This window comes from Phocoena phocoena, chromosome 16 (genome assembly GCF_963924675.1).
Source record: "Phocoena phocoena chromosome 16, mPhoPho1.1, whole genome shotgun sequence".
NCBI lineage: Eukaryota > Metazoa > Chordata > Mammalia > Artiodactyla > Phocoenidae > Phocoena > Phocoena phocoena.
The window spans coordinates 31,055,735-31,072,206 of NC_089234.1; the positions used below are offsets into that span (position 1 = coordinate 31,055,735).

The 16,472-nt window shown below is 37.7% G+C and overlaps 1 protein-coding gene across 1 annotated transcript in view; it reads left to right on the forward strand.

Moving 5' to 3' along the window:
- Nucleotides 1–16,472, forward strand: part of TM9SF3 (transmembrane 9 superfamily member 3) — a 74,085-nt gene that overhangs the window by 22,029 nt on the left and 35,584 nt on the right. Inside the window, exons 5-8 of the mRNA XM_065894190.1 lie at nt 581–658; nt 6,378–6,509; nt 8,317–8,483; nt 15,710–15,804. Coding sequence (XP_065750262.1) covers nt 581–658; nt 6,378–6,509; nt 8,317–8,483; nt 15,710–15,804 — 472 coding nt within the window. The remainder of the gene's footprint in view (nt 1–580; nt 659–6,377; nt 6,510–8,316; nt 8,484–15,709; nt 15,805–16,472) is intronic.

Sequence of the window (16,472 nt, forward strand, 5' to 3'; positions counted from 1 at the left end):
TTGTCAGAGCCCCTTGCAACTGTCAAGTTAATTCTGTTCTGTTAGGATTAAAAGTAGTGGAAAGAAGAGAAATCCGACGTAGGTAGCCTCTCTTTTCAGTAGTTTTTTTCCAGGTAACTGGAATGAATCCATTGCTGGTAGACAGTTTTGAAAGTTTTTCAAGCTTTGGGCATATGTACCTAGGGCAAATAATATTTGCATAACCGTACTTATAAAGAAACATCATTGTAATAAAACTAATGCAATCTAAAGTCAAAGATGTACAGATTCTTATTTTATTTGGTCTATTTAATTGAGTTGTTATCACATTTATGAGGTCAGAGAATGTAAGTCAGCAACAGTTAATAGTCCTTGAAAACTGAAATGATCCCTCTAAGTCATAAGTTTTGTTAATACACAGAGAGGAAGGTTGGCTGGTTTTTTTAATCATGTATTTCAACTTCTCAAATTGGTAGTAACTTTCTACTATTTCTCTAGTATCTTATTCTAAGTGTGTAAATCTTTTCAAATTTTGCTCAGTTTTTTTTATCAGATTATTGTTTACTGGCTTTGATTTTCAAATGAAGAAAATTTTTTTCAGGTAAAATGGAAAAAGTCAGATGTAAAATTTGAAGATCGATTTGACAAATACCTTGATCCATCCTTTTTTCAACACAGGGTAGGTAAATTGTGTATTTTAAGACGTTCAGTATGTGCTTCAATCAGTTAAACAATGAGCATCTGCCACGTATAGGGCACTGTGCTAGGGTTGTGGATCTCAAAGATTTAACGAAGGCTGATTTCAGATGTGAGCTCAGAGTCATAAGAGTGATAGAGAGTTTTAGAGGAGCAGTCAAAAGCTCCGTTCATCATGCCTGGGTTAAACCAATGAAGAGATACACAAGGAAGAATACAGCATATGGGAAGCCGAGATACCACTTTTATTGCTAATGAGGCTAATACTGGAGAATGTGGCTGTAACTCTGGTCAAGTGGGCTTCTTAATATTGAAACTCAGAATTGGAGAAACTTACTACACTCAGACAGTGCTGGACTGTTTCAAGTTTTCCTACCCGGGCGCCTGTGTGTGTAAAAATTACAGTGTGGAGAAACAGAGCAGAATGTATGCATCCTCTAGGGAGGAATGAATACAAGAGTGGAGTGATACCAGGAGTTTCTGCCAGGGGAAATCCTTCCACATACAAAGAAACACCAAGAATGGAAAGATGCCTCCCACCCCCCCCCACCTGCAGGTATACACTGGATCTCAGATCCTTAGTCTAGTGGCATTGCTGCTGGTTTTGTACAGATAGCTTTGGTTATTTTTAGCAAAAAACAGATTTTATTTTGGTGGTTCAACTCCTTCAAGGGTGGACCTGAAAAAACTACAAGGTATAAGGGGATATATCCATTCTTCTGACTTTCTTCCTGACTTGCCTCTTCTATCTTTTGGACTGAAATCCTGAAGTTTATTAGTCACCAATTTTTGAGATGGCTTATAAGTTTTTTTTGTCTCAGAGTTATATCATTGCAGCCAGTTCCCACCTTTAGACTCCACCAGAACCTGTTACTACTTCTAATCTTCCATGGGGTCCTAGGAGAAAAAAATGAAGCTGTTTGAGGTTTAGCCCCTACTGAAAGATTTAGTGCGCTACTCCTGGAGCTATGATTCCCTCCCCCACCCTCCCAGGGCTTTTCCTCAGATTCAGCGCTCAGGCAGTCCTGAACATGGTAGTCCATTTAAAGGTATAGGCACAAATAACTTCAACTTTAAGTAGCATTTGAGAATATGAGGGCTTCCAACTGACATTCCCTACCAGAACACCTAGGTCTACTTGCTTCTAGTCTCATGGGGTAGTGACAACTTGATGGAAAGGCTGCCTTTTGGCATTTTCACTAGTAGGACTGTATACTATATATATATATATATATATATATATATATATATATATATATATATATAATTTTTTTTTCTACCATATATATTTTTAAACCAAATATTAATCGAGCACTGGCTGTGTGTCAGGCAGTGTACTCAGTAAGTAGAATACATTAGAGAATGAATGTCAAAGATCCATGCCCTCTTGGAGCTTACATACTAGTGGGGGAGACATGCAGTAAACATAATAACTAAAATGTATAGTATGTTGAAAAATGTGTACATGGAAAAATAAAAAAGAGCAGTTGGGTAAGAGTGCTGTGGATAGAGCAAGTTGTAGTTTTGAGTATGGAGGACAGCGTAAGCCTCTGAGATGGACTTTTGAGCAGAAGCTTGAAGGAGTTGAAGGAAATAAGGAATGTGGCCATCTGGAGAAAGAGTATTCCAGGCAGAAGGACCACCATGGAAAGGCCTGTTAGGTGGGAACATGCTTGGTGTGCTAGAGGAATAGCAAGGAGGCCCATATGGCTGGAGCAGAGCAAGGGGACGAGAAGTAGGAGATGAAGTCAGAGAGGCAGCAGGAGCCAGATCATCCATGGCTGCTTTAAGGACTTGGAGTGCAAAGGGGGCAGGATAGTGTTTTCAGCAGGGTAATGGCAGATCTGACCTCTTTTTAAAAAGGGTCTTTCAGGTTGTGATGTTGAAAATGGGTGGTGTGGGAAACGGGGAGTAGCAGGGTTACCACTGGAGAGGCTGTCGCATTAATGCAGATAAGAAGTAAATGTGGCTCAGACCAAGGCATAGCAGTGGAGGTGGCGAGAAGATGCCAGATTGTGAACGTATTTTGAAGGTAGAGCCAGCAAGATTTCCTGATGGATAGAAAGATAAAGAAAGTTTGAGAAAGACTCCACATTTTGGCCTGAGCATCTATCAGAGTGGAACTGCTGTCAGTGGGGTGGAAAAGCTGTATTTGGAGAGTTGGAGGGGAAGATCAGAGTTCAGTTTGGGACATGGTGGTTTTGAAGTGTCTGTAAGATATCCAGAGATAATGACCAGCTAGTTGGATATATCAATCTGGAGTTCAAAAGAGAGGCCTACAAATTTTGTAGCCATTGGCATATAAATAGTATTTAAAGCTGCGAGACTGAGTGCAATACCAAGGAAGAGTATGTACGGATAGAAGAGGACTAAGGACTGAGCCCTGGGAGCAGTAGTATAAGTTCAGGGAGAAAAGGAGAAACCAGCTAAGGGCCCTGAGGAGATATTGGTAAGGTATGGGGCGAAAAAAAGATTGTATGGTATCTTGGAAGCCAAGAGAGGAAAGTCTGTCACAGAGGATAGAAAGATTAGTTCTGAATTGCTGCTGATGGGTCAGGTAAGATGGGTACTGAAAGTACCTGTTGATTCATCTGGGGTCATCACTGAACTTGACGAAGAGCAGGTTTGGTGTAGTGGTGGGGCAAAATCTCAACAGAGCTGATCTAAGAGAGAATGGGAGGAGAGGAATTGGAGGCAGCAAGTTTGCTACTAAAGGGAGTGCAGAAATGGTGTAGTAGCCGGTAGGAAAGATGGAATCAGGAACGGGGTGGGGGTTTGTTTTTGGTTTTTTTTTTTTTTTTGAAATGTAAGAAAAATATGTTTGTTATGTTGATGGGGTTCAGTAGAGAGTACAAAACTGATGATTCAGGGGATTGGGGAGAATAACTGAAGCATTTTCCTTGAGTAGGCAGGAGTAGATGGGATCTACTGTGTAAGAGTTGGGATTGTTTCTAATACAGTGGCTACAAACATAGACTTAGGAGCCCCAGCTGGATACAGACTCTGTCTCTGCCATTTACTGTAACTGTGGTCAGATGACTCAGTTGTTTAGCTTCTTTTCAGTAGTGAAGCAGGGGTTATACTTCCTTGCAGAGTTGTGAAATTCCATTTGACAGTGCATATAAAGCACCTGGTTCAGTGTTTCCAGAGCAGGTGCTCAGGATGAGGCAGTCCTGGTGGTATAGTTAGTTAATCTCCAGTGTTTTAACATTTATGACAAACCTGGGGTGCTGCTTTCGGATTAGCAACACTAGGGGTGCTGGAGTCAGCAGTTCGTAGGGTTAGTAACCCCTCTGTGACATCTCATTTCTTTATTGTTTTAAAGAAATATTTCCCTTGGTTAATAACTTCAGAATCATGCAACATTTTATAATTTGGGGGATAAAGGAATATTATAAAATGTCAGGTTAGTACATTAGTACTAACTAATTAGTAGTACATTATAATCGGTATTAGTTTAATGTTTGTATATTAGATTAGAAGATAGAGAGCTTTGCTAGAAAGTTTTGCATTTTGGGGAGTATCTTTCTTATTACTAAGTAGTAACTATATAAACCTTTTTCTCTTCAAAAATTTGATAAATTGACTGAAAAGAGAGAGGAGTTTTATATATATGTGTGTGTATATATATATATATATATGTAAATTTTTTTCTCGTCCTTTTCTGGGTCATTAATTTCCCAGATTAGAAACAAAATCAAACCTTTGGAAAAGCCTATTATTATAGACTGCATTTATAAATCTTAAGTGATACTTTTGTGATAAACTTAAATTTATACAACCCTTTTTGGTAAATATTTCAAAATATAATGCATTCATTATTTCCTTTATAATTTCAATAGGTATTTAATAAATAAATTGTTGAATGAAGGAAGAAATGACCTTATGAAGAGGCAGAGGCAGTTGACTGCCCCTTGTTTTTCAGGGGAAGCCATAGTTTATCAGCTGCCTGAAGCCTCAGGGTGGATAACAGCCAGTACTGCTTTTCACTCTAGTGCACATGCTCAGCATGTTAGCCCAAGTTAAAATCTAATTAAAATCCTAATTGTACAGAACAGTATCTCCTTCATGTTAAATATTCTATGTATCTGTAGAAGTTTAGAGCAGGAGAATATCTGTGAATAATTAAAATATGTGTATGAGAGGTTTTATGGAGGAGAGGGGTTTTGAGTTGGGTTTTAAATTGTAGATAGAATTTACAAAGCTAGATAGAAGTGGGTCCCATGTGAGAAGAAATTCTGAGAAGGATACAGAGGTGGAAGTGAATAAGCTGTACTTTTGGGTCATTGAGGAGCGGTAGGCCTGATTGGAATATAAGATACAGTGGAAAGAAAGGTTGGCTAGTTAAGCTGAGGTGGCCATCTTACAAGGGGTACAGAATATTAAGGAAGATAGTTTAGGTTTGTTATGTGAGAAAATAGGGAATGTCACTGTAAGTTTTAGAAAAGAGAAGTGATACATGAACATGATGTTTCAAAAAGATTTGCTGGATAAGCTTTTGTCAGATAAATTGAAAGGAAGGAGAAAGACCAAACATAAAGGTTGTCAACTAGGAGACCATTAGAGCTATCAGGTATGAGGTGATGGCATGGAAATAGAGAGGAAGGGAAAAATAAATGAAATTGAGAGAGAAGAGAAATTTTGGAACTATCCATAAGGAAATTTTGGGAATTAAAATATAAAGGAATTGTTGGACAGTGCCACAGACAGTTGAAGTCAGCTGTGCTGAATCTGGACATAATTTTGTGACAAATGTGTGGGTAAAATCAAAGTCAAGAGCCTTGGGGGCATTGAGAAACTATGGGGTACCTCAGAATTCTCTGTACCATGGATAGCTGCTTTGGAGAGGAGTGCATAATGGTGGCGGCAGGGTGGAGAGGATGAACTGGAAGCAAGTGAAGCAGGTCATTCAGGAAGGTGGCCTAAGTTCATGGTGGGCAGCTATGATGGTTTAGTCTTATAATTTTTTTTTTTGCGGTACGCGGGCCTCTCACTGTTGTGGCCTCTCTCGTTGCGGAGCACGGGCTCTGGACGCACAGGCTCAGCGGCCATGGCTCGCGGGCCCAGCCACTCCGCGGCATGCGGGATCTTCCCAGACCGGGGCATGAACCCGTGTCCCCTGTATCGGCAGGCGGACTCTCAACCCACTGCGCCACCAGGGAAGCCCTAGTCTTATAATTTTAAAGACGTTTTCAGGTAGTTGCTTAGTTAGAGGGAAGGGAACTAATATTTATTATTTACTGCTCTGTGCCAGACACGGTGCCATACAGTTTATATATGTATTAAACCGTACAAATCACTTATGATATAGTATTATTTCCTTCATTTTTGATGTAGGAAAACTGGGGTCAGGGCCTGTGTTAAAATTCAGACCTGTTTGACTCCAAAACCCATGCTCTTTCTCTCTAATGCTGAATAGCATATTCTGTGCGGCCAAATTGTATTTTATTTGTACAATAAATTTGATTGAGATAATCCGTGTAAACAGCATCATACTTTTAATGCATCTAATAAAGCTTACTGGAAAGAAAGCCAATCCCTTTGATGACTCTTTCCCAGTATATCTTAGTTTTGGATTTTCATGTAAAAGTTTTTAGAAGACTTTTGTGGGGTTTTTTTGCATTAACATCCCATTGTCCTCATGAAACCCATGAATTTTGTAACTGGTATTTCAAGTAAGATTTTATTTTCTGTTATTTTAGATTCACTGGTTTTCAATATTCAACTCCTTCATGATGGTTATCTTCTTGGTGGGCTTAGTTTCAATGATTTTAATGAGAACTTTAAGAAAAGATTATGCCCGGTACAGTAAAGAAGAAGAAATGGACGACATGGTAAGCAAACATTTTACACTGTATTTATAAAATAATTTAGCTTAGTGTTATTGAATATTGGAAGCAAGTCCATAATCCTGAGGTCAGATGAGCTTTAGAATTCAGAATTTTCAGGTTTTAGAAAGGTAGAAAGCTCCCTGAGGGGTCTCTAATTGAATATTTTAATGTTTTTACATGCCCTGATTACATGTCCTATAATCAAATATATTAATGTGTTTTCAGCAAAACATATGACTGTTCACCCTAAGTGGGATAAATAAACAGTATAAATAACCTCTTGTTAGTTCGCTCCAAGATTTGCCACCATATAAGGATATGTCAAACTTGTGAGGCAGACTTTTTATTTTTCAGAGCTTTTGATTTCAGAATTGCAGCTAGGAGGTCGTAGACTTGTATTGGTATCTTTCTAATGCTGTTAAGTATTGCATAAAATTAAGGGAGTAGGTGGAAGGATTGATTTACATTTAGTTTAATAGGTTCAAAGGGGAGGGTTGTTTCTAAATTATTTTTGCTAAATTGTTGAACAGTGTCATAAATGAGCAAAAGTGGTGTTTTTTTGTTTTTAATTTTTTTGGCTGCACTGTGTGGCTTGCAGGATCTTAGTTCTTGACCAGGGATTGAACCCGTGCCCTCAGCAGTGAAAGCTTGGAGTCCTAACCACTGGACTGCCAGGGAATGTTAATGGCTATTCTTTTTTTTTCTAATTGAAGTGTGGTTAATTTACAATGTTGTGTTGGTTTCAAGTGTACAGCAGAGTGATTCAGTTGTTAATGGCTAGTCTGTGTAGATATGCTCCATCATTAAATAAGTTTGGAAAACAGTTAAACAAATTAAAATTTTAATATGCTCATGTGTATTGTGAAGTATCAGAGGGTAGATGAAATATTTGGTGCCTCTCAAACATAGCTGACCAGGACCCCCCCACCCCCAACCAAGGCCAAAAAAACCACAAAGATTATCTTGAGGGACTGATATTTCTTAAGAAACAGTGTTTTGGATATTTGCTTACTTGGGTTGAAAAGGCAAAATTGAATCCTTTTTAAAAAATGCTATAGACAGTTAAATGATATTTAACTATTTGATATATTCCCTGTGTATTTTCTTAGGCTCCAGGCTATATGGGAGATTTCTGCATTGCTAGGGCATCTGGTACTGTTTTTTTTTTTTTTTTTTTTTTTGCGGTATGCGGGCCTCTCACTGCTGTGGCCTCTCCTGCCGCGGAGCACAGGCTCTGGACGCGCAGGCCCAGTGGCAATGGCCCATGGGCTCAGCCGCTCCGCGGCACGCGGGATCCTCCCGGACCAGGGCACGAACCTGCGCCCCCCGCGTTGGCCAGCGGACTCCCAACCACTGTGCCACCAGGGAAGCCCTCTAGTACTGGTTTTAATCTTCTTCAGTTTTGCTCTCCACCTGGCCCCCACTCATATGTGAGCCTTAGTCATGACGTAAAGGTCAAGAGTAGTGTCTGAAAGTAACATTCAGAGAGCCATTGGGCTTTTCTCCCAGTTTGACCATTTCTTTTTGCACCTAGACTTCTTTTTCCATTCTTTGAGATTCTCTGAGTACAACCAGGATCCATCTTCCTGAGCCTCAGTAATATTACAGCACTTTAACATTATAAGTTATTAAGGCAGAAATTATTTTAAATTTGAACAAATGTCTTTTCTTGATATTTTGAAACCCTTTTAATACCTTTAAGTTTGTAGTGAGGGAACTTACGACTGTAATTGTAAATTTTTACCTATTTTATGTATTTTAATTTCATTCTGAATTATTTTCTTTTCTCTCAACATATATATGTATATAGGATAGAGACCTAGGAGATGAGTATGGATGGAAGCAGGTGCATGGAGATGTATTTAGACCATCAAGTCACCCGCTGATATTTTCCTCTCTCATTGGTTCTGGATGTCAGATATTTGCTGTGTCTCTCATTGTTATTATTGTTGCAATGATAGAAGATTTGTATACAGAGTAAGTTCATGTGCTTAACTTTATTACTTTTTTGTTGTTCTTGAATAGTTTTAATAATTGGAACCTTTAAGTCAATCATAATTAAATACTTGCTGATTTCAATTATCTTAGAATTTAAATAGCCTAAATATCATTATTGCAAATAAATAATGAGCAGTATTCTTTAGCTGTAAGTATATTTTTCTGTTATATCCTAAAATTATTAACCTTACTGAACATTTTGGTTGGTTATAAAGGTTATATTCCATTAGAGGTATGAGCAGAATTAGTTACAAATCAGAGTTGTTTGACAAAGTGAATAGGCACTTTTTTGAAATCTAAAGATCCAGTTAGATCTTTATAAGAAACGCACAAGGATTACACATTTACTGAGTTAGTACTTCACATCTGCCTCCAAAACTTGTAGACTCTACAGACAGAAGAAGGCATTGTAAATAACAGTAAAAAGAGTGGTGGAAAAGGCACATGAGTTTAGAAAAATAATCGAATGACTTCTTATCCTATCTTTACATGGTTTTCTGGTACATTTTTTCTTTGAAAACAGAACCAGTTGCAAGAAATTCTTTTTTTTGATAAATTCATTTATTTTTGGATGCGTTGGGTCTTTGTTGCTGCATGCGGCTTTCTCTAGTTGCAGCGAGTGGGGGCTACCCTTCATTGCGGTGCGTGGGCTTCTCACTGCAGTGGCTTCTCTTGTTGCAGAGCATGGACTCTAGGCACGTGGGCTTCAGTAGTTGTGGCAGACGGGCTCAGTAGTTGTGGCTCGCGGGCTCTAGAGTACAGGCTCAGTAGTTGTGGTGCATGGGCTGAATTGCTCCATGACATGTGAGATCTTCCCAGACCAGGGCTCGAACCCGTGCCCCCTGCATTGGCAGGTGGATTCTTAACCACTGCACCACCAGAGAAGTCCTGCAAGAAATTCTTGATGTGAGGCCTTTGGATCATAAGAAAAGGTTGTACATTCACCAAGATCTCAAGTCCCTATTTAGTAGCACTATAACCTTGTGCTCAGGGAACCATGACCTCAGCAAAGCAAACATGCTCTGAGCCTGGGGTATAGACGCCACCCCATTAAGTCCTCAGTCAGAATGACACTTGTCCCCAGTTACATCTCGTACCTCTGTTTCAGTTCATGATGCCTTCTTGCTTAAATATGCTTGGCATTTGGTGGACAAGCAGTAAATTGTTTTGCTGAAAGCATAGCTCTTTAGTTGTATATTAAATATTTAACTATATTAACTTGCTGTTTTTTCCACTGGACAGTAAGCTCCTTGAGAGCAAGGACTGGGTCTTATCTTTGCATTCTGAGAGTACCTCAAGAACTTCGTATATGCAGGGTACTCAATCAGTGCTTGTTGAACTGCAGTGGATGTGTATTAATCAACAAAGTTATTTCTTTGTAGTTTCTGTCATATTTCTTTAATATAACCTTTGTAATTTATTTACCGCATGAACCTTAAAATAATTGGCCAAAACCTAAACTTCAGTGTTCTGGTAGGTAGTTCTTATTTTAGGATATAATATATTTCAAATGAAATCCCAAATTCAAGAAAAGCATTTCAAATCTTTCAAGAAGTCATGCTTTACATTAAATACTGGATTAACTGCATCACTACGGAATTGACACTGACTGTATACTCACAGTCTTTTTTTTTCTTGAATTTTATTTATTTTTTATACAGCACTTTCTTATTAGTTACCCATTTTATACATGTTAGTGTGTATGTATTAATCCCAGTCTCCCAATTCAGCCCACCACCATCACCACCCCCCGCCACTTTCCCCCCTTGGTGTCCAGAAGTTTGTTCTCTACATCTGTGTCTCTATTTCTGCCCTGCAAACTGGTTCATCTGTGCCATTTTTCTAGGTTCCACATATATGTGTTAATATACGATATTTGTTGTTCTCTTTCTGACTTACTTCACTCTGTATGACAGTCTCTAGATCCATCCATGTCTCTACGAATGACCCCATTTTGTTCCTTTTTGTGGCTGAGTAATATTCCATTGTATATATGTACCACATCTTCTTTATCCATTCGTCTGTCAGTGGGCATTTAGGTTGCTTCCATGACCTGGCTATTGTAAATAGTGCTGCAATGAACATTGGGCACAAAAATTCGTTTTGAATTACGGTTTTCTCTGGGTATATGCCCAGTAGTGGGATTGCTGGGTCATATGGTATTTCTATTTTTAGTTTTTTAAGGAGCCACCATACTGTTCTCAATAGTGGCTGTATCAATTTACATTCCCACCAACAGTGCAATAGGGTTCCCTTTTCTCTACACCCCCTCCAGCATTTGTTGTTTGTAGATTTTCTGATGATGCCCATTCTAACTGGTGTGAGGTGATACCTCATTGTAGTTTTGATTTGCATTTCTCTAATGATTAGTGATGTTGAGCAGCTTTTCATGTGCTTCTTGGCCATCTGTATGTCTTCTTTGGAGTAGTCACAGTCTTATAAGTTAGTAGTGGGTAACCTCTCCTAGAATCCAAGTTTTTGCTTTGTTCCTTCTGAAACGTTAGGGTTACAGCGTTGGCAATTCATTTTTTAATTCCAAAGCTGTTCTGCTTATAGACCTTCAGCTTTTAGAAATAAGAAACCGCATCTAATAGATGGTATTAGTAGGCAAGTCATGCATTGTTATTTTAGCCTGTCATTATTATTGATAGTTGTTCTACGTAGAGCTTATTTGAAGTGAACATACTTAATCATTTACATGGTAAGTACTACAGCTGTGAGTATTATTATGATATCAGTATTATTATGATATTATATCAGTATTATTATGATATCAAAATGACTAACATTATTGAGGTTCCGTGTTAGGAGCTTTATGCTCATTAGCTCATTCAATCCTCACGTCAGCCCCGTAAAGGGACTATTTTTATCTGCATCCCACAGATGAGAAGAGTAAAGCTCAGGGACGTTAAGTAATTTGAGTAAGATCACATAGCTATTAGTAAAGGGTGTTAGTAAGCTGGGATTTGAACCTAGGCACTCTTACTCTAGAATGTGTCTCTTAATTTTCTGGACTGTAGAAATGAAGATAGAGATAGTAAAAATACAAAGCGGTGAGAAAATGAAAAACTTGCACATAAAATTTGTAAGACTCACTCCAGAGTAGGAATCTAAAGGATTCTAGAGGATAAAAAGCAGATAATGTAACATGTGAAAATTACTTTGCTCAATGATGGTCATAGCAATCAGGGAAGAAAAAAATATTTAGATAGGTAGAGGATCAACATCAATGCAGGGATGCAGGTTAGTGTGATATTAGCCCTTGAGAAGGCATATGGTGTTTGAGAAGGTATGGGTAAGTCTGGTAGAATGCAGCTGCTGTGCTGAAACTTGCTTTGCAGTGGTGAGATGGCAAGTGTAGGTGAAGCAGCTACTTAGATATCACCCTCTTCCCCTGACCCCCAGTCCTGGAGAGATGAACAAGGAGGACAGTTCCCCACTTCAGCAGATTTTTTCAGTGTAGATGAAAATGGTCTATTTTGGGTGTAAAATACCCACAAAATATTTATGAACAAAGAGGTGCAAGGGTATGTCTGATTTTTAAAACTGTAACTTATATACTCACACTTCCATTTAGTGGAAATGTCTCTGGGGACTACAAACTTAACCTGCTGGTAGTCATTGTGGACTCTCAGTCACATGAGCAGCGTTTTTGAACTCTCTGTCAGTGGTCACACATCCAGTTATAAACAGAATGGATCAATTTGTTAATGATAGTCTGGAAGAAATAAGTTAGTACCTGCAGTGTTTAATTGGATACTTGAAAAAACAAATCTGGTTTTAATTAATTAATTATTTATTTAATTTTTAACATCTTTATTGGAGTATAATTGCTTTACAATGGTGTGTTAGTTTCTGCTTTATAACATAGTGATTCAGCTATACATATACATATGTTCCCATATCTCCTCCCTCTTGCATCTCCTTTCCACCTTCCCTATCCCACCCTTCTAGGTGGTCACAAAGCTCCGAGCTTATCTCCCTGTGCTATGTGGCTGCTTCCCACTATCTATTTTACATTTGGTAGTATATATAAGTCCATGCCACTCTCTCACTTCATCCCAGCTTACCCTTCCCCCTCCGTGTGTCCTCAAGTCCACTCTCTACGTCTGCATCTTTATTCCTGTCCTGCCCCTAGTTTCTTCAGAACCATTTTTTTTTAAGAGTCCATATATATGTGTTAGCATACGGTATTTATTTTTCTTCTTCTATTTACTTCACTCTGTATGACAGTCTCTGGGTCCATCCACCTCACTACAAATAACTCAATTTTGTTTCCTTTCATGGCTGAGTAATATTCCATTGTATATATGTGCCACATCTTCTTTATCCATTCATCTGTCGGTGGACACTTAAGTTGCTTCCATGTCCTGGCTATTGTAAATAGAGCTGCAATGAACATTGTGGTACATGACTCTTTCTGAATTATGGTTTTCTCAGGGTATATGCCCAGTAGTGGGATTGCTGGGTCATATGGTAGTTCTGTTTTTAGTCTTTTAAGGAACCTCCATACTGTTCTCCATAGTGGCTGTATAAATTTACATTCCCACCAACAGTACAGGAGGGTTCCCTTTTCTCCACACCCTCTACAGCATTTATTGTTTGCTGATTTTTTGATGATGGCCATTGTGACTGGTGTAAGGTGATACCTCATTATAGTTTTGATTTACATTTTTCTAATGGTTAGTGATGTTGAGCATTCTTTCATGTGTTTGTTGGCAATCTGTATATTTTCTCTGGAGAAATGTCTGCTTAGGTCTTCTGCCCATTTTTGGATTGGGTGGTTTGTTTTTTTGATACTGAGCTGCTTGTAAATTTTGGAGATTAATCCTTTGTCAGTTGCTTCATTTGCAAATATTTTCTCCATTCTGAGGGTTGTCTTTTCGTCTTGTTTATGATTTCCTTTGCTATGCAAAAGCTTTTAAGTTTCATTAGGTCTCATTTGTTTATTTTTGTTTTTATTTCCATTTCTCTAGGAAGTGGGTCAAAAAGGATCTTGCTGTGATTTATGTCATAGAGTGTTCTGCCGATGTTTTCCTCTAAGAGTTTTATACTCTCTGGCCTTACGTTTAGGTCTTTAATCCATTTTGAGTTTATTTTTGTGTATGGTGTTAGGGAGTGTTCTAATTTCATTCTTTTACATGTAGCTGTCCAGTTTTCCCAGCACCACTTATTGAAGAGGCTGTCTTTTCTCCATTGTATATTCATGTCTCCTTTATCAAAAATAAGGTGACCTTATGGGTGTGAGTTTATCTCTGGGCTTTCTATCCTGTTCCATTGATCTATATTTCTGTTTTGGGTCAGTACCATACTGTCTTGATGACTGTAGCTTTGTAGTATAGTCTGAAGTCCGGGAGCCTGATTCCTCCAGCTCCGTTTTTCTTTGGCTATTCGGGGTTTTTTGTGTTTCCATACAAATTGTGAACTTTTTTGTTCTAGTTCTCTGAAAAATGCCATTGGTAGTTTGATAGAGATTGCATTGAATCTGTAGATTGCTTTGGGTAATATAGTCATTTTCACAATGTTGATTCTTCCAATCCAAGAACATGGTATATCTCTCCATCTATTTGTATCATCTTTAATTTCTTTCACCAGTGTCTAATAGTTTTCTGCATACAGCTCTTTTGTCTCCTTAGGTAGGTTTATTCCTAGGTATTTTATTCTTTTTGTTGCAATGGCAAATGGGAGTGTTTCCTTAATTTCTCTTTGAGAGTTTTCATCCTTATTGTGTAGGAGTGCAGGAGATTTCTGTGTGTTAATTTTGTATCCTGCTTCTTTACCAAATTCATTGATTAGCTCTAGTAGTTTTCTGGTAGCATCTTTAGGATTCTCTATGTATAGTATCATGTCATCTGCAAACGGTGACAACCTTACTTCTTCTTTTCTGATTTGGATTCCTTTTATTTCTTTTTCTTCTCTGATTGCTGTGGCTAAAACTTCCAAAACTATGTTGAATAACAGTGGTGAGAGTGGACAGCCTTGTCTTGTTCCTGATCTTAGAGGAAATGGTTTCAGTTTTTCATCATTGAGAATGATGTTGGCTGTGGGCAAATCTGGTTTTTAAACTGATTGATTTTGAGAGACCCACAGTCTTCTAAACATGGGAATGACAGACTTTTATATTATGCGACACTTGTATTTAGCTATATATTGGTGTAATTAAACATTGCAGTGTTTTAACTTATGTATCTTCTTTAAGAAGTGGAACATAATTGTTTGAATGGAAGAGTGGTACATGTTTCAAGGCTGTATGATTCCTTTGTAAGTGGACAATGGAATGGAATAATAATTATTATCCAGAAGGTGGTTAATTTTTGAAAGTTGTGTATCCTTCCAGTGCACACATTAGTGTGATACTCTTGTAAATTCTATTTAAAATAGTATTCTTTATCTCAGACTGACAAGGTTATATTTTCTGTCTATAGTCTTTTACCTTCCTAGTTGTGGTGAGTTTCAGAAATGATCTTTATTTTTAGTGAGTTAAGTACATTTCTTTATTATGGTAAATGATACTGTCATTTTATCATTTTAATATTTCTGTTTGCAATTAGGCATTTAAAATATTTTGTCCAGTTTTATTTAATAGGAGAGTTGGTCTGAATTGCTTAGATATTATTGGAAGAGGAGGTTAGAAATTGTTGATCTGAGTTAATGTTGATTTGTGGACCTATGGATTTTAAAAAACGTTTTTAACAGTGTAAAGGAAACTAAATAGGAAAAGTCTCAGTATTATACCATTTAAAGTAATAGCAATAATATAGGTTATAGTACTTCCATTTTATTTCTATCAGCAGGCAAGAATCTCCAGCAGTTAAATTATAAAGAGGAATATTCTAATGATTTTTCTTAACAGATGAATATCCTTTTCCATATGATGTGATTGGTTCACAGGGTTGCAAAACAGTTTTAGTGCCAGCTTCTAATATGTTTGCCAAAGAAATGTGAAATATTTGTTTAGAATATTATGAAATTTAACTCCAAATTTAAAAAGAATGAGGATCAGTCTGTTATTATTTAAATGCAATTTTAACTAGAAATTCTTTCACTAGGCGACCTTTTGAGGTCCTTTGTAGTCCAGAAGGATACTTTTGTGTTCCTGCTAAATTTATTTTTGAAATTAAACTAATGTTAATGTGATAGACTATATGATATTTTCTTTAAATCGTTGGTTTTAGTTTATCATATGTGTTGTTTTGCCTTTTTAGGAGGGGGTCAATGCTCAGTACAGCCATATTTGTCTATGCTGCTACATCTCCAGTGAATGGTTATTTTGGAGGAAGTCTGTATGCTAGACAAGGAGGTAATTTATGAGTTACTGCTTTGTATTTTTAATTATAGATGTTAATATTACACTGTGAGGTATATGGAATTTAAAATGTGCAGTACAGCCATTGTAAAGTCCTTTGTTATCCCATTTCACATGATCTCCACCATACCTATTATATGCTCTAATTTGCTTTTATGGAATGCTTGCATTTTATTTCCTAAAATTATGAGTAATGAATAGATTTCTCCATTGTCCACTGTGAATTAGCCCTGAGGAACATGTAGGAGAGAGTGTATTTAAGTTATTGATACTATTTTGCTTTCAGGTGCCTAGTTCCCTAGTAGTGCTCCATGGGATGTTTCCACATAGAATATATAGCTTCATAGCCGAATGTAAAGGCATGTTTCATGGTTTATGGATAAATGTCTGGACAGTGAAGGAGCATAGGAAGGAAATCTGTTTACTTCTGTTGACTCTTAAATACTTATCAAAGGACATGCACAAAGATTTTCTGTCACAGTCTTTTGCTAAGAGAGCTTCATCTTGAATACCCCCTTGCTTCTTTACTATTGTGACCTGGAATTGACGGGGTATACATGGATGATATGAGGACACTGCTCCTTGCTGTTTCTTTCTGTGATGGCATTCAGGGTTTTTAAGTTCCTTTTTTTCCCCTGTAATTGTTTGGAGTCAGAAACGTG